The sequence below is a fragment of the Montipora foliosa genome, unplaced genomic scaffold (assembly GCF_036669935.1).
Source record: "Montipora foliosa isolate CH-2021 unplaced genomic scaffold, ASM3666993v2 scaffold_400, whole genome shotgun sequence".
NCBI lineage: Eukaryota > Metazoa > Cnidaria > Anthozoa > Scleractinia > Acroporidae > Montipora > Montipora foliosa.
This window is the reverse complement of record NW_027179702.1, coordinates 82,776-102,500: the sequence shown is the minus strand read 5'-3', so window position 1 is coordinate 102,500 and position 19,725 is coordinate 82,776. Positions and strand designations below refer to the sequence as shown.

Below are 19,725 nucleotides of genomic sequence, written 5' to 3'. Positions count from 1 at the left end.
CTCATTTAAAGAGAACAACAGATACTTGTTTATGTGCACAATACATCGAAGAATAAAGTCTACAAATACCTACTTTACCTTCAAATACTTACCCCTGCATAACATTTCAAATTCCGTTTTCAGTGAATCTTCTCATGATTACATGTGCTACATACGAACCATGGCATGCAATTACTAGCTTTACAATCACTGGTTCCTCGTTAATCCAATTTATTACTAAGACTTGTTTGCATTACTACTTAACACGAAAAGGGATAACTTGGGAATTTTTAACAATATATCGCTTTAATCTAACCCAAAATCATTCAGATATTCAAAACGTCCTATGCATGATCCATTTCCTTCGCTTTTGTGTTTGTCAGCATTATGATTTGCAATATTTCAGGTTTACTTGTTCACAAGGTGGTTTTTGTATCTCGTAGATGTTTAGATTTCCAATTACGAACTCTGTTTTGATTGGTCACTCTAACTCACTGTGTAAATAGTTCACCCTGAATTCAAAATAAATACGTTTCGTTTTTGAGAAAACAAAACAACAACATTCTTTTACAAATCGTACCGGGTATTCCTGATTTCTGTATTAAATTTAACTTTCATTTTGCATTTACCTGTTCATCCACGCCAAGGGGGGAATAGAAAAAAGGTCTCGAACCGAGAAGCGATGTTCTCACAACTTACAAAGCGTTCATCTTGGTCAGCGGCGTATTCTTGAGCGGGCGCTCTTTGTGATTCAGGTGTTTTCGAATGTTAAAAAGATAGCGATCTCTGTAAAAACTATGTGCCTGTTGGCTTTATTGTTGGTGCTATTATCACAAAGTGAAGTTGAGAAAACGTTCATAGCTGACTCGTTCCCTAATGGCTCTGAAGCTTCCCGTCGAGGCACAACTCACAACTCGCACAAATAATAATTTACGAGTACGAGTTGAATGCGTAGTCCGCGTAGCTAGTTTGCTCGACATAAATCCGTTTATTCACGGGAACCCAAATATTTCAAATTGTTTCCGATGCATCGTCGGATATCCGAGTTTTAGGATTCAGACGGTAATCAGTGTAATTTATTCACCTAAGGACCTCTTCCCGTAGTTCGATGGCTCCAAAACATCACGACAAACATCGCCTCTTGTACCAACCACGTTTAATTTCATTCAACACAATATCTACTGGGAACGTGTTTTCTCCCCGAAACACGAAAAAACTGCTTTTGCAAACTTTCCTGTATATCAGCGGGATGTTTTGGGTTTGGCAGATCTGAAGGAAGGAATGTTTTAAAAAATGTTATTTCATTCGACCCACCAAAAGTGCTACTTTCCATTCTTCAATTTGTCCTAGTCAAGTCAATTTTTATTTATACTCAGACAGAAATAATAATTAATACAAATTTGTGTTAAAAATATAAAACCAAGGGATTGCGAAGAAAAAGAAATTTTACAATTGTAGGTTCGTTCATTGAACTAACCGAGTAGGTGACCCAAACCAAGAAATAAATGAGTCAAGGAAAAGAGATGCAAAATAATTGTTTTAGATAAAAAGTATTACTTCATTATTACATTAGGAATCAATAACAGTATTATAGCCACAAATCACAGAATTTCTGATATATTAACGAAAATTGGAAAACAGCTTGATTTTCTTAACATCAATGGATAAAGAATTCCAAAGTTTTGGACCAGTGTAACTGAGAGAACGAATACCGTATTGAGTGGTATGAACAGATGTAACAAACAGATTATCAATCTGTGATTGACGTGTATTATATGAATGAATAGAAGATACCGGGTTAAAAAAATTAACAAAACTAGAAGGGCTTAGTTTATGGTGCCACTGATAAACAAAAGAGAGAATTTCAAGATGAATTATATCAGAGAAGTTGAGGAGTCTGAGAGACGTCAATAGTGCCTGTCCTATATTCAACGTCAGCTGCAATCCTTTCAGCTGGGAACGTGCAGTGCCTCTTGGAACTAATTACGACATCAAATTCCGGAACAAGTATTTTACAAAGGGTCTACCAAGCCTATCTGACATCTTGGTGACCCTAACTCAAGCGATTGAAGCATACACCTGCCAGCTATCTCGTGAACTGCGTATGTTCATCTCGAACAGGTATAAACTAAAAATCGATTACTTGGTAGAAAACTCGAGAAAGAAGAGTAACCTCAGATTCGACCGTGAGGATCTCTTTTGGAGCCTGCAAATTGAAATTCCAGGAATTCATTTGTATATACAGGAATTCCACTACCACTATCAACATACCTTCCCGTTTGCTACAACTGCTATTACGGTTGCGCATGCGCGGTGGCGGTAAACAGTGCTGCTTGGCTGGCTGTATCAATGATGCAGGCAGTTACCCCTTAACTGCCTGTAGGGGACGTGATGAAGCCAACCCGAACATGTGTGTGTGTGTTTGGGATAGAGACAATTACATGAATTATGACACGGGTGAAATAGCATATATTCCGTGCTGTTCATGTCAGGTAAACATCAAGTGTGTCCAGCCATATGGCTGTTCACACCACATGTCCAACTTCTTGCACAGGACATTTCATGTTACGTGGAACAACGGAGACAATGTGACTTCTACTAGTGATGTCCAGTCAACGACCAGAAACAAGAATTTTATATGTTTTTCCTGCAGTCAAGGCCTCAAACATTTTCGTGCGCAACAAGCTAACACTCAGTCATCAACCCTTAATGAAATGTCCTTCCCATAATGGCATGTCAACGTCTTGACATGACCCATTTATACTCTTTATTGATATCAAAACTCCCTCCCAGCTGGGAAATTGCAATCAGTGGTGATAGAACAATCCAACTGTTATTTTCTCCTGTAAGAAATGAAAAACACAATGTCAACGAGAGACAAATTTTGCTCGCTGAAACTGGCACTGTGGATGCAGTGGAAGACAGAATGTGAGAACATGGCAGGAAAGCATTTTAGATGAAAGAGGACTGACTTCACCAAGAAAGAAATAGAAATTGCTTAATTTGAAACTGTGTATATTTGCTCCAGACATGTAATAGTTTTTGTTTTTTGTTTTTTTAAAAACCTTGATTAGAAAACTTTTAATTCAACCAATTTAATTCTCATTTTTTGTTGTCTCAGTGTCATCACAAAGTGGAGGAAAGAAAAATAAAAATGAAACTGGTTGGACAATTTTATAACCAAAACCAAAGGGAGGGGAGGGGAATCCTAGAAAAAGTGACAGGTGTGCCCCATTCTGCCTTGATCGAAACACAATTAAAATCCATGACTCTGAACCACTTACAATGTTTAAAACTCTTTCTTCTCGTCTCTTCTCTTTATAATTTTCCTTCTTCTCCCTTTTTCTTCATTCATTAGGTTTGTATTGTCTGTGGTGTGGCAAAAAAATAAAAACAATAACAAACAACAAAAACTAACCTGATCATAGAGTTTACCTTAGTACCTTTCTGGCTAAAAAGACTACATAAAGCCAAACAAAAGTTTGTTGGAAAGACTATTCTAGTTCGTTTTAAGGCTTTCTTTTAAAAATTCTGATGAGCACTCCATCAGTTTTAATGCAGGAATTTCGCCCCAGGAGTATCAATGAAAATCCTCAAAGACAAGTAATGCATTTGAAGTTGAAAACAAACAATGCAAGCCAAAGAACTCTTCCTTAAGAGAGTGGGATTGGTTGGCAACACAATACAATTTAAAATGCCTCGCAGTATAACACTCAATGAAAGCTGGTTTTCACAATATTCTCTTTTCACGAAAGAATTTCTATTTATAGGCGGTAATAAATGCTGGTTGAAACAAATTACAAAGTAAAACGTAGGTTTAGCTATCAAATAACACAAAGGAATGTCTATCTCTGAGTAAGTGTTTCTACTGCAAATACCATAAATCGAAAGCCCGATTGACATTTTACAAAGACAAAAAAATTTAGTGGAACTTGAAAAATTGCGAGTTACTATACAGCGGGGATTATTACTGTTTGCTCACCAACCTGTTTAATCACCAAGCCAATAAGCTTAAGATTACTAGCTCAAGCACAGGTCACCCAGGCTCATTGTGTGTGCCACATAGGTAAATATAGAGAAAAAATGAGGCGAAGTTCAGGTCTGAAAATTTCCTAGAAAATGGAAATAAAAATCGATAAAACTTACCATGTGGTGAGCTGTTGTTGTCTTTAATACGTACACGAAGTTTCGGGGAAAATGGTCCCCGTTCACCTTCCTTCATAGTATAGTGACAAGGTAGGAGACGGAAGCCAGCGTAGGGACTCCGATCGACCCAAAACAAGCACGATTTTTTTTGCAAAAATCGAATCCAGTCGCTAAATAAACACGCCAGGCTCATGGAAAATGAATTTTGCTAAACCATGAATCCACTGAAGCATCTCCAGGTAGCAACGCGAAGCCACCAGACTCTGTAAAACTTGCAAGTTAACCTGCTAAAATGGCGGCCAGAAAGCCTTGTCCTCGCAAAGTGTCCAATTCAAAATGGCACTGAACTCGGGACGCCTGGTGACAAGGAGAATATATGTCCCCCTGGAGGGAGGGGAGTCCCAGATTGCTCAGTGAGTTTTGTTTTTAGCAATTTGGGACTCCCCTCCCTCCAGAACTTATTATACTCGTCACCAGGCGTCCAGAGTTCAGTGCCATTTTGAATTGGACACTTTGCGAGGACAACGGAAGTCTACGGAGTCTGGTGGCTTCGCGTTGCTACCTGGAGATGCTTCAGTGGATTCATGGTTTAGCAAAATTCATGTTCCATGAGCCTGGCGTATTTATTTAGCAACTGGATCTGATTTTCGCAAAAAAAATCGTGGCTTCCGTCTCCTACCTTGTCACTATACTATGAAGGAAGGTGAACGGGGACCATTTTCCTCGAAACTTCGTGTACGTATTAAAGACAACAACAGCTCACCACATGGTAAGTTTTATCGATTTTTATTTTTATTTTCTAGGAAATTTTCAGACCTAAACTTCGCCTCATATGTTCTCTATATTTACCTATGTGACACACACAGTGAGCCTGGGTTACCTGTGTCCCAAGAGGCTTTTTTAAAGCGAAGACAAAATGTTGCCTTACCTTGATCTCGGAGAAACTACTGTGCGTTAAAAACGACGTCCGCCAAGAAGTAAATTTCTCAAATTGAAGGGCTTCGAAATAAAAAAAAATCGTTGAATAAACTAAAAAGAAGCCACCACATTTCGCACCGGCATCGGCCGCCATGTTTCTTGTTCTGTTTACACTTCGGGATGACACATTCTGCTCGTGCGCAATACACGAATCCGCTGACTGATGCCTCCATGATTGCTTTGCAAGTTGTGAGAACATCGTTTGGATTTCATTTAAGAGAATGTATGGGAAGTTGCTTCCCACCCCCCCCCCCCCCCCCCCTTCCCGATCCACGCCTTTTGGAAAAGTGTTACATACACTGTACCACTTGCTTAGATTTAAACGCCTACCTGAGGTAGCTCCCATAGTTGTGTTTACCAGCAAGTGATCTCCTTGGCTAGTAATACGATGAAATGTGGATGACCTCGGTACATTGTTAACCAAATACGTTCCCGTAAGTTTCGTCCTTTTGCTGCTGTTATAAAATAGACGTCTCAGCTTTCTCTGTAATTCTGCTCGGTTCTAGTTCTCGGGCACGTCTTTGTCGATGCACACGCAAATCACAACTAAAGTAAACACACTTCTGCTTATCGAGACCTGTATTTCTCCTTTGGAATCAAGTCGTTATTATCATTGACAATCAAATAACTGTAAAGCCTTCCAAACTACATCAAAGTTATTTTCTAAAGAGCTGATCACAGTCTCCACTGATGACATCAAATCTTGTAAAACTAGAACAGAACTATACACACAAGATGGCCGTGAACACGATCGCTAATATGGCTAGTTGAACAAAGGATATAAGCTAGACCATTACAAGAAACAAACTGTTTAAAAATAAAAAACAAAAAAAACGCAATATACACAAAACTTATCTCCGTAGTCAATGGTACACTGAGCGGGAGGCTATTTGTTCGCGGTGAAAATGGTACAAGCGTGAGGCCATTTGTTCGCTGTGCAAATGTTTTTACTTTGTATTCAGAAGATTCCAATATGGCGTCCATTTGTTTGTGTTTTTATTTTTTATTGTCGCTGCCATCTTCAGAGTATTTCTCGATAAGGTAGCCGCTGCTTATTAAAGAATTAGTATTTTGACTTGTATCACTTTCAATAGTTGCGTCCATTTCAGTTAGTGACTTGAGTATAATCTTGTTTCATTCAGTTCGCGGAACGACCCGTTTCGAAGCTGACGCCTGACATCTTTTTGTGTGGGTCTACCGCGAAAAGCGTATACCTTTCTTTGTATATGTTTTGAGCGCCCCAAGAAGAAATCGATTAAGCGAACGCAACGTCGATCTTCGGTAATCCAAACAACGCTTCACAGTGCTCTTCATGCTCTTGGATTGCGTGGTTTGCTTTAAATAGCCAATGTAAACAGCGCCACGAGGCTTGTATTGTGCATTACCCAATCAAAACACCGCCACGTTCTTTCTATTGTGCATTGCCCAATCAAACACCGCCACGTTTTTCTATTGTGCATTTTGCTGCAAACGAAAAAGAAAAAAACTGAAATCTAACATTTTATAACTCGTGCCCCTACGGGCCCGAGTAATAACTTTGGTAGAGATCCATGGATGTTCCCGTACGAGGCAAACTTTGTTTCACTTAGGGCTTATATTTTTTCAAGGAAAGTTTACTGTCAGAAAATTATGTGTTCTGGCGGATTGAAGGTTATCCATTGCACTTTTTTCTCGAGCATCGCGAAACAGATCCATCTCCCGATGCACTTTGTCTTTTTTTTTAATTTATTTATTCCATTTTCACTGCATTAGAGAAAACAATTCATACTAAATACTAAGTACTACATGCTAAAAGAGAAAAAAAACGTACTGCAGTGGGGAAGGACTAGAAGGAAACATACGAACTATTCGAGCTAGTCCACAGCTAGTCTTTGCCAACTGATTGCGTTTCCACACAGGTTTTGGACACGGAAGACAAAAGTAAATTGTTTTCTTTGCACCACTCTATGCACCGCTCGCGATAGGCTATAAAGCAGGGACATTTTCCAAATGTTCAAATCTCCCTCTGTTGACGCTTTTACTTCGGTAGCCATTATGATTATTACGAAGACACAAGTTTGCTTCAAAAGAAGGGAAACATGAAACGATTTTAATTGCAATGAACTCGTGCATTAAAGTGTCACATGAAAGATGCACCGATCAGACTGTAAGCGTGGTACACTCTTCCACGCAGTGACCTTATAAGTGTGCCGTACGCACGGGGCATGAAGGAAAAGCAGGTTATAGTTCACAGCAATACTGGAAAACCTAAAACTATCACAGGGACCAACCTTAAGCCTAAACAGAGCCTTTAGTCGTAATTAGGGTTACGGTTAGCATTATTAAAGGGATGGGCTGTTTCAAGAGTAATAAAACAGGGATCTCTGAACGGTAACCTACGAGTGTAAGTTCGATTGTAGATGCTCGGCGCGGCGCGTGTATTTAATTACGTATCATTGTTATGTAAATAGTCAGCCAGAATTCAAAATAATTATAATTTTAGCAACTTGACACGTTAGCTCAATGGTCAAGAACAGGGGATTACAGTGCGTCGGAGTTCAAGGCAAATTCCGAGTGCCCTATCATAGGATGAAATGGCAGAAAAAGCCCAGCGGGATCTGGAAAAGAGGGCAAGACGGAAGAGGAAAGCTGGGACGAGAACGAGTAACGGTGTGGGTGATGTGGGGAAAGAAGAGAGAGAGGGAGGGAGGGAGAACGAGAGGGAGAGAGAAATGAGATCCATTTTTATTCATCTCGTAAGTACAAATCAACCATGTATATATTCGATTCTCTTGGGTATACGTATTGTTCTAAAAAACAATAGTGCGAATGAATAATTAGTTTATTCTGAATGCATAATGAAGTAGGGACCTGTCCGTACATTTCGAATTGTGCCTACCGAATGCCGTCTTTTAATGTGGTACTCTGTGTTAACCTTTAAAGATATTTGAATGTTATCATGTCGCGTGACCTATTTTCCTCAATTGTTCATTGCTCTTAACATGTGGACATAATTAAAAGACGACATGACAAAGCCTTCAGAAGGGGTCATCGAATAGTCGAGAAACAAGATTGATATAATGTAACTTAATGTTCCCCATTTCGGAGTAAAAAATATAACTGTTATAGGTCGATTTGGGGTCACGTGACAAGAATGTGACACGGAACATTTTGGAAAAGTTATAACAATACCGATAACTAACTGCCTCCCGAGTTTTATAGACCCTGGACAAATTCTTTCCCTTCAAACAAAAATATGCATAATAATTAGGACGGTCAAGCCTTAATACACTTGAGTGGTAAATGTTTTCTTAGCAGGGCTGGTTTCATTGCTTTGGCGTTGTTATTTGACATTTCATTCAACTGATTCGTGCGTTTTACAGTTCGTTAGGGAGTTGAAGTAAAAACAAAGGCAATTAACGTCAACGAAAACGTCACTCCAAATGTAATTTTGTACTATCGCAAGTATTTCGCGATTATTCCGTCTTGTTCACCTTGCAAAGGTACGAACGGTTGCAAAGTAAAAATAGAAAATGAACTGATCGTTGTTATATGCTCCCGTTGTCGTCAAAAAATTAAATTTTGGTGATTTCACGTTGTTGTTTGGTGGAGTACGGCAAAAAAAGGAAACGAAATTCGTGCTGCATGCATATTCTTGCGTTGTTGATGCGTTGCCGTCGTCTTAATTTCCTTAATTTTAAACTCCCTATGGACGCTAAATAGCTTCCTGCAAAATTGAAGTAAATGGAAATTTTGCCGTTCTTATTATAAACAAGGAATCGTATGCTTCCTCGTAAAATTTTAGAAGTTGAAGCCGGAAATAGCCCTCATCGTTGCGCGACTCGGGCAATTTCGGCAACTTCTGGAAATACGTGTGATTTACTCGGCTCCATGCAATTACCTTTACTAAACAGTTATTTCGGTGATGATAGGTGAACAAGTCCTTATGTTGGTTAAGGAGGTTTAGTTTTTAAAGAAAGTGGCTCTGCCGGACGAATGGCTGACGCGGCTATGGTGGTAAATTTACCATATCAACCCAGTTGATAAACCCATTCGTTATGTTGGTTAATTTAGGGTGCGTTTGATTGACCCTCTTCCGGAATAAGAATACGTAGAGACATAGTTTAAAACGGTATGTTTGGCGTTTTGAAGCCGAATAAGGATAATAAAAATATGTTAAAATAGCATTTTAGCAGATCATGTCATGTTTGACAATTTTAATGTAAATCTACGTAAAAGCAAAGGATTTCTAACTTCTCTTCCATGTATTCCTATTCCGGAATAAGGTCAATCGAACGCATCCTTAGTTTAGGAGTATTTTCAGAAATTCAAATAACCTTTGTAGTGAAGTTTCCGCAAATAATTGAAGCATTTGAAATTGTCATTTTCACAAACATCTTTGTCCATTCGATAAATTAAATCTAAAGACTTCTGCATTTAGGTTAATTTGTGTCAAACTGACATTCTCCTTTTTTATGTAAGCTTATTTGTTTGTACCTTTTGGGATTTAAGCCTGGCATTTTTTTCGGAGGTGTTGCCAAATTACATTAAAGTCAACGCTGACCTGCTAGAATCGGGGTCCACTGTTCAAACGCTTATTCCTTATTCAAAAGATTATTCCTGTTTTGTTTATATAAGAGGGGAACATCTGGCACCATTTATTAAAAAACTCACCAGAACTGAAATGTATTTAAAAGGAAAAAGCTCATTGAATTGCTAAGAGTACTTTGGGGCGTTTATTGCCAACAACCAAAACAGCGTTTAATGTTTTTTGGAATTATAAAAGTTCATTTGGTTTGCAGAAGCTGAAATTTTAGTCGAGTCACAGATGTTTCCAGATGTTACCTCAATTAACTATGTGTTGACTCGCATTTTCATTAAAATTGATAATTAGCGGATTAAAAAAGTTAACATTATGTCATCCTACGTATGTATATGTATGTGAATTTGCTATATAATTCCTCGTGCTGAGCTTTTATCCAGTTAAAAATTGTCAACCAACCGCTCCATATATATCTATTGACACTTGCATATACTTGAAACTGAACTGCATCAAGTAAGCCAGGCATGTGGTTTGCAGTTCTTGGTTCGCTCTTTACCATAGTAACCATTCTTGGAAACTCCATGGTTGTGTACTTGGTCATCACGAAGCCGCGGCTACACAATACAAGCAACTGGTTTGTCGTGTCTCTTGCACTGGCAGATTTGTTTGTTGGATTGACATATTTTCCAGGGATTTGCGCTTCAAGATCCGGGAAAGAGTTCCCCATTGACCACACAGGAATATGGTTCAAGGTCAGCCATACTTTCGTGTATTTGTCATCCGGAAACCTGTGCGTTCTGACTGCGGATAGATACATAGCAATAACGATGCCTCTAAAATACAGCATCTTCATGTCGCTGCGTCGATTTAGCGTCATGCTTATTCTTGCATGGGTCTTACCATTGATTTTCTTCACCGTACCTTCACTTTTTACTTACAGCAACGGTAACGAATCTTTCACTTATTCCTTTGAAGTTGTCAGGATTGTAATGTTCCAGCTTATTCCTTCTTGTATCATATTTGTGTATGTCATCGCTCGTCTGTCCATGATAGCCAAGGAAATTTCACTTACAGATAGAGCCATTATCAACCAGATAAAATTTAATTCCCAAATTCAAGAAAACACAGAAAGCAAGAGGCAAACGGAAAGAAAATCGCCTTCGTGAAAACTGATCGTGTTCATTATTTCGTTTTTTATTTTGTGTCATATTGGAATTAATTACAAATGTTTTTGCACCTTTTTTAAGCTATGCGTCATGTCGGAGGCCTTGGGAAAGGTTGTTCACCTTCTTTTTGTCTTAAATTCGGCATTTAATCCGATAGTTTATGCTGTTATGAAAAAAGAGTTTAAAAGAGAATTGAAGAAGTACCGAAGAAGTGACAACTTCAAAAAGAATGGCAAACAATGTTGAAACGACGCCTAGTTCAGTCCTCAGTGTAAGAATTTCGTTGAGTTGCTTTGCAAGACAATGTAAATTAAAGAGACATGAACAACGTTTCGATTATCTCATACTATTACATTTGAAATCATTGAAACCTCATTCTTTTCACCCCGAGACTTAAATCAAAGGGCTCTATGAGCCAAGTAGTGAATGTGGAACAGTGTACAGGTTAGCAAGCAGGGCCCTAGCAAGGGGAGGGGCTGTAAAAACACAAGTATAAAATGTTGAAAATAGAATTTCTTCTTCAGGAAGTCTGAAACAACAAGATGCCAATAATTCCGGATAGAATCCTTCCTGATAAACGATAATTACAGTACCATTTCCTTAGCTCATATTTTTACTTCTTTTATTCGGTGATACAAAACTACAGAAAAAACCAGCTAAAAAATTACAGCAAACGAGAAATGTGACAAAAATATAAATGTGTCAAACCGATCCAGGCGACTCAATTTCTTCATTACTGCATTCGTCTTTGAAACATGATCCAAACTCAGCAATGTCCTCCAATAATAATAAAAAAGCCCGATAATTGAAGCAGAAGCCACGCTTATCCTGGGTATACGTAAGGCCCCAGGATAATAAGACGAACATCGAGGATGAGAAATTAGAAAAGTCTTGCGCTGCAGAATTGCCAGAGAGGAGTTCTGAGTGCGGCCAGGATTATGCTGCTGTTGAGTCAATTGACATAGTTGGTTCCCAGCGGTTACCTCTGCTTGGAGATAGACGAAATCAGCAAAGAAATCATTTGAATGATCCCTTCTAAGTCCAACGGCAACAGGAATAGGTGGTGGTATAGTGACTGCACTGAATTTACAGATGAAACATGATTTCAAGATTCAGACACAGCCTTTGTTTTAAAGATAAAAAAGTAACCAGGTTTTGGAAACATGTAAAAAAGCATTGTCTGGTTATAAAGATAAATTGTAAAAAGTAATCTTTCGACTTCCAGAGAAAAGCCTTTAAAAAAGTAAGATGTAATTGCGCGACATGGAAATATATACAAAATGGAAGTGTGTAAAAATTGTAATAAAATGGTAAAAGGGAAAAATGCGCTAATCTAAAAGAATAGAGTGTTGTTTTGGCAAAGGCTTGGAGTTATTGTCTGCTTCATTAGTGTTAGCGGTGTGCCAAGATTCCAAAGTTTTTCGAATTCGAAAGTTTCCTTTGTCATTTACTCTGGCATTATTGTTGAAGTCAATAGAGTGATTGTTGCGCCAAAACTATCTGAAATTCCTTCGCTTTAGAGCGCCGAAAAACGTTGTCTTGAACTTAAAGTGCAGTCGGGAATATTGAGGCTTGCTAAAACTTATCAGATGTTTCATCATCTACAATACTCGACCAAATATGATCTTTCGCAGTACACGTTTCTTCTTGTTTGAATTCCAAGGTTGAAAGAGATCAGTAAATCTACGGGTTGGGCAAAAGCATCACTAACAACTTTAACTTTAAAATGCCGGCAAGTGTTCCACTGAAAATGTGTATGTCAATTTAAGGAAATCATTGCCCGAAAATGAATTAAGTATTCAATATTTCAGGGGCACCCATCGAGAATATAGTTCAAAACCACTTAAGCATAGCATTGTTAAACGTATTTTGGTATTTACATGATAGATATAGGCATATTGTTATCCCCTAAAAAGTTTTTATCTGTTCGGATTTCCTAGCTGAAAATCTAGTGATCCGATAATTATGGAGATCAAAACTCACCTTTTCGAAAATTCTAGGTGACTTTCTTAGGGTAAAAATCCGTTAAAAATGGGCAATTATACCATTTTTTAGATGTTCGAAAATCCTAGGACAGGCAGGCAAGCAAGAAATTTTACAACAAATGTTCCGAAAATTCTAGATCTCAAATCGTCTTCCGAACAGATATTTTTCGATATTTTGGGAAATAAACCAATCATATTGCGTGCAAATTATAGACAACGTTTGTTCTTTCTTTGTGTCATAATTTTGGTCACGCTCTGAATTAAACACTTTCTTTGGCGTTGAATATTGTGCCCTCCGTCTCAGACAATCAGCTTAACAAATCGAAAGTGGTTCAGCGTTGTCTGTACTCTTATCGACAACGATATTCTTCATCACAGTTGTCAAAACTTGTTGTGGACTTACGAGGCGCAAAACAATTTGACCACTGTGATGACGAATATCGTTGTCGATAAGAGTACAGACAACGCTGAACCACTTTCGATTTGTTAAGCTGATTGGCTGAGACGGAGGGCACATTTAATTAATTTTCTTAATTGCCTGGGTCAAAATTACTTTGATTATTTTCATGTGCCCACGTGTATTAAGGCTTAACCAACCTAATTATCATGCATATTTTTATTTGAAGGAAAGCATTTGTCCAATGTCCATGAAACTTGGTAGAAAGTTTGTCATCGGTGTTGTTATCAATTTGCCGAAATATTTGTATCACATTTTGGTCAAGTGACCCTAAAACAACTTGTAACGTTTATATCCTTTACTCAAAAATGGGGAACATTTATACTTCAAAAATTTAAAAACGTTTGGCATTAACACGTTTAGTACAACTGTGGACAAGATTTCCGCACGGGTGTCTACTTCATGATGCATACGCTCCTTTGTTTCAAAAAAACAATAGCGATAACAATGGACGTTCTTTGGGACTGAGGCGCTTTGCTCTTTCTTCTTTGTGATTTGTGAGTCTATATGGACTCTAAAAAATCCGGTCGAACTTCTGACTGAAATACGGAAAAATCAAACATTTTTTCCTGCAATTTCGGCGCTTTTCCTGTAATTTTGCCCATTTCGCGATGTGGGCAATGTGGGGAAAGAAGAGAGAGAGGGAGGGAGAGAAAACGAGAGGGAGAGAGAAATTAGATCCATTTTTATTCATCTCGTAAGTACAAATTAACCATGTATATATTCGATTCTCTCGGGTATACGTATTGTGCTACAAAACAATAGCGCGAATGAATAATTAATTTATTCTGAATGCATAATGAAGTAGGGACCTGTACGGAAATCATTCCCAACTGTACCTACCGAATGCCGCCTTTTAATGTAGTACTCTGAATTATTAAACCTTTTAACATATTTAAATATTTATTATGTCACGAGACCTATTTTCCTGAATTGTTCAATGCTCTTAACATGTGGACATAATTAAAGGGCGGCATGACAAAGCCTTCAGAAGGGGTCATCGAATAATCAAGAAACAAGATTGATATAATGTAGCTTAATGTTCCTCATTTTTGAGTAAAAAAACTGTTATAAGTCGATTTGTTGGGGTCACGTGACAAGAATGTGATACGGAACATTCTGGAAAAGTTATAACAATACCGATAACTAACTGCCTGTCAAGTTTCATAGGCCCTGGACAAATGCTTTCCCTTCATAATAATAATAATAATAATAATAATAATAATAATAATAATAATACAGCATTTGTGGTGCGCAAATTCCATATGGATATGCTCAAATGCGCATTACAATAAAAGTTAAGAACTAACCCTAAAATATAAAATTAAATATAAATAAGTTAAAAATCACAATATATATAAATAAATATAAATAAAATAACATTAAGTCGACTATGAAAACGCTTCACGAAATAAATGTGTCTTAAGTTTGGTCTGAGAAGCCAGCAACAGTGCTTTCAAACCTAATGTTCCGAGGAAGAGCGTTCCAAAGATTTGGCGCCGCATATGTAAAAGAGCGATCACCAAGAGTAACTTTAAACAACTTTTTAGGGCAACTAAGGAGGAGACTGTCACGAGAGCTCCTTAGATTATACCGTAGAGGTGACTTAATGGAAATTAACGAGGCTACATATGTAGGTGCTAAACCTTTAAGAGCCTTGAATGTAATTAAAAGAATATTAAAAACAATTCGGAATTTAACTGGTAGCCAATGCAAATTAAAAAGTAGGAGTGTGATATGGCAATATCGACTCTGTTGGCAAACCAGTCTGGCAGCAGCATTCTGTATTCTTTGAAGCTTTTTCAAGTGATAGTCAGGAATACCATACAAAATACTGTTACAATAGTCAATCCTAGCTGACACAAATGCATGCACAAGAGTCTCAGCGCACCGTCTATAGGTAATGGTAATGGTAATGAATTTATATAGCGCATTTCTATTAATATTAATATATTAATATATTCAAATGCGCTTTACAATCTATGGGTGAGATTGAATATTATAGAGATAATAAAAACAAGAACCAGACAATTTCGTGATGTGGGTAGCCATTGACAGTTTTGTGTCTAACCAAGAGCCGAGGTTTCTAGCAGAGTAGACTGCTGAGACGTTGCAATCACCCACTCGTATGCAATGAGTGTTAACTTTAGCCAACTGCTGAGGTGTTCCTATGACAGAAATTCAGATTTGTTATCATTGAGCTTAAGACTGTCGGTTAACATCCACGAACGAATATCATCAACACAGGACTCCATAGCATTTAAGGCAGAAAGCTCATTAATAGCGTCATTGACACAGAAGGAAATATATAATTGAGTATCGTCTGCAAAACAATGAACGTTAAGCAGATGCGCCGGCCTGAACAATCTGAAACAATCTACTGGTGTAGAGTTGAAAACTTCTTGAGAGTGCACTGTGTACCGATCGAAATGCACTGAGAACGACCAGACAGATAAGATTGGAACCATGAGAGGACCTTGCCTTGGATACCAAAGCAGTTTTTCAATCGCCGTAGCAGCGTACCATAATCCACAATGTCAAAAGCAGCACTCAAGTCGAGTAGAAGAAGTAAAGTCACCCGTTGTTTAAAGAAAAATATGCATAAGAATTAGGCTGGTCAAACCTTAATACACTTGAGTGGTAAATGGTTTCTTAGCAGGGCTGGTTTCATTGCTTTGGCGTTGTTATTTGACATTTTATTGAGCTGATTCGTGCGTTTTACAGTTCGTTAGGGAGTTCGGGAGTTTCGGGATCGTTAGGGAGTTAGCAGGGATTTCGAAAATGGGCAACGAAAACGTCACTCCAAATATAATTTTGTACTATCGCAAGTATTCGCTATTATTCCGTCTTGTTCACCTTGCAAAGGTACGAACGGTTGCAAAGTAAAAATAGAAAATGAACTGATCGTTGTTATATGCTCCCGTTGTCGTCAAAAAAATAAATTTTGGTGATTTCACGTTGTTTTTTGGTGGAGTACGGCAAAAAAAGGAAACGAAATTCGTGCTGCATGCATATTCTTGCGTTGTTGATGCGTTGCCGTCGTCTTAATTTGCTTAATTTTAAACTCCCTATGGACGCTAAATGGCTTCCTGCGAAATTGAAGTAAATGCAAATTTTTTCCGTTCTTATTATAAACAAGGAATCGTATGTTTCCTCGTAAAATTTTCAGAAATTGAAGCCGGAAATAGCCCTCATCGCTGCGCGACTCGGGCAATTTCTGCAACTTCTGGAAATACGTGTGATTTACTCGGCCCCATGCACCTATCTATACTAAACAGTTACTTCGGTGATGATAGGTGAACAAGTCATTATGTTGGTTAAAGAGGGTTAGTTTTTAAAGAAAGTGGCTCTGCCGGACGAATGGCTGACGCGGCTACGGTGGTAAATTTACCATATCAACCCAGTTGATAAACCCATTCGTTATGTTGGTTAATTTAGGGTGCGTTCGATTGACCCTATTCCGGAATAAGAATACGTAGAGACATAATTTAAAACGGTATGTTTGGCGTTTTGAAGCCGAATAAGGATAATAAAAATATGTTAAAATAGCATTTTAGCAGATCATGTCATGTTTGACAATTTTAATGTAAATCTACGTAAAAGCAAAGGATTTCTAACTTCTATTCCATGTATTCCTATTCCGGAATAAGGTCAATCGAACGCACCCTTAGTTTCGGAGTATTTTCAGAAATTCAAATAACCTTTGTCAGGGGCACCCAACGAGAATATAGTTCAAAACCACTTAAACATAGCATTGTTAAACGTATTTTCGTATTTAAACGGCAGATATAGGCATATTTTTATCCCCTAAAAATTTTTCATCTGTTCGGATTTCGTAGCTAAAAGTCTAGTGATCCGAAAATTATAGGGATCAAAAGTTACCTTTTCGAAAATTTCAGCCAGAAGAAGGGCTCCCGAAAATTCTAGCTGACCTTTTTAGGGTAAAAATCCGTCAAAATTGGGCAATTATACCACTTTTTAGATGTTCGAAAATCCTAGGACAGGTAGGCAAGCAAGAAATTTTACAACATATGTTCCGAAAATTCTAGATCTCAAATCGTCTTCCGAACAGATATTTTCCGAAAATTGACGTTGGGTGCCCCTGCTTCGTAGTGAAGTTTCCGCAGATAATTGAAGCATTTGAAATTGTCATTTTCACAAACATCCTTGTCCATTCGATAAATTAAATCTAAAGACTTCTGCATTTAGGTTAATTTGTGTCAAACTGACATTCTCCTTTTTTATATAAGCTTATTTGTTTGTATCTTTTGGGATTTAAGCCTGGCATTTTTTTTTCGGAGGTGTTGCCAAATTACATTAAAGTCAACGCTGACCTGTCCAGAATCGGGGTCCACTGTTTAAACGCTTATTCCTTATTAAAAAGATTATTCCTGTTTTGTTTATATAAGAGGGGAACATCTGGCACCATTTATTAAAAAACTCACCAGAACTGAAATGTATTTAAAAGGAAAATGCTCATTGAATTGCTAAGAGTACTTTGGGGCGTTTATTGCCAACAACCAAAAAGGCGTTTAATGTTTTTTGGAATTATAAAAGTTCATTTGGTTTGCAGAAGCTGAAATTTTAGTCGAGTCACAGATGTTTCTAGATGTTACCTCAATTAACTATGTGTTGACTCGCATTTTCATTAAAATTGATAATTAGCGGATTAAAAAAGTTAACATTATGTCATCCTACGTATGTATATGTATGTGAATTTGCTATATAATTCCTCGTGCTGAGCTTTTATCCAGTTAAAAATTGTCAACCAACCGCTCCATATATATCTATTGACACTTGCATATACTTGAAACTGAACTGCATCAAGTAAGCCAGGCATGTGGTTTGCAGTTCTTGGTTCGCTCTTTACCATAGTAACCATTCTTGGAAACTCCATGGTTGTGTACTTGGTCATCACGAAGCCTCGGCTACACAATACAAGCAACTGGTTTGGCGTGTCTCTCGCACTGGCAGATTTGTTTGTTGGATTGACATATTTTCCAGGGATTTGCGCTTCAAGATTCGTTGAAGAGTTCCCCATTGACCACACAGGAATATGGTTCAAAGTCAGCTATACTTTCGTGTATTTGTCATCTGCAAACTTGTGCGTTCTGACTGCGGATAGATACATAGCAATAACGATGCCTCTAAAATACAGCATCTTCATGTCGCTGCGTCGATTTAGCGTCATGCTTATTCTTGCATGGGTCTTACCATTGATTTTCTTCACCGTACCTTCACTTTTTACTTACAGCAACGGTAGCGAATCGTTTACTTATTCCTTTGAAGTTGTCAGGATTGTAATGTTCCAGCTTATTCCTTGTATCATATTTGTGTATGTCATCGCTCGTCTGTCCATGATAGCCAAGGAAATTTCACTAACAGATAGAGCCATTATCAACCAGATAAGATTTAATTTCCAAATTCAAGAAAACACAGAAAGTAAGAGGCAAACGGAAAGAAAATCGTCTTCGTTAAAACTGATCGTGTTCATTATTTCGTTTTTTATTTTGTGTCATATTGGAATTAATTACAAATGTTTTTGCATCTTTTTTAAGCTATGTGTCGTGTCGGAGGCCTTGGTAAATGTTGTTCACCTTCTTTTTGTCTTAAATTCGGCATTTAATCCGATAGTTTATGCTGTTATGAAAAAAGACTTTAAAAGAGAATTGAAGAAGTACCAAAGAAGTGACAACTTCAAAAAGAATGGCAAACAATGTTGAAATGACGCTTAGTTCAGTCCTCAGTGTAAGAATTTCGTTGAGTTGCTTTGCAAGACAATGTAAATTAAAGAGACATGAACAACGTTTCGATTATCTCATACTATTACATTTGAAATCATTGAAACCTCATTCTTTTTCCATCGCAAAGGAACACATTTCATTTCGCGAGCTCAAACTCCATGGGAATTTCATACTTCGTCACTTTATTTCTTTCAGTACATAAATGTCACCCCGAGACTTAAATCAAAGGGCTCTATGAGCCAAGTAGTGAATGTGGAACAGTGTACAGGTTAGCAAGCAGGGCCCTAGCAAGGGGAGGGGCCGGGGGGCCCCGTGCCCCTCCCCTTTTTCCCCCAAAAAGTAAAAACACAAGTATAAAATGTTGAAAATAGAATTTCTTCTTCAGGAAGTCTGAAACAACAGGATGTCAATAATTCCGGATAGAATCCTTCCTAATAAACGATAATTACAGTACCATTTCCTTAGCTCATATTTTTACTTCTTTTATCCGGTGATACAAAACCACAGAAAAAACCAGCTAAAAATTACAGCAAACGAGAAATGTGACAAAAATATAAATGTGTCAAACCGTCTTGACATCCAGGCGACTCAATTTCTTCATTACTGCATTTGTCTTTGAAACATGATCCAAACTCAGCAATGTATGTCCTTCAGTAATTAAAAAAAACCCCGAAAATTAAAGCAGAAGTCACTCTTATCCTGGGTAAGGCCCCAGGATAATAAGACGAACATCGAGGATGAGAAATTA

At 37.9% G+C, this 19,725-nt stretch overlaps 1 protein-coding gene across 1 annotated transcript; it reads left to right on the top strand.

The window, feature by feature from the left end:
• Nucleotides 1-18,071: 18,071 nt before the first annotated feature.
• On the top strand, nt 18,072-18,956 carry LOC137987976 (octopamine receptor beta-1R-like). The gene has a single exon (XM_068834049.1). The coding sequence runs from the start codon at nt 18,072-18,074 to the stop codon at nt 18,954-18,956; it is 885 nt and encodes a 294-aa protein (XP_068690150.1).
• Nucleotides 18,957-19,725: the final 769 nt, after the last annotated feature.

Coding starts and splice junctions, on each gene's coding strand:
- LOC137987976 (XM_068834049.1), top strand. CDS start 18,072: ATGTGGTTTGCAGTTCTTGGTTCGCTCTTTACCATAGTAACCATTCTT.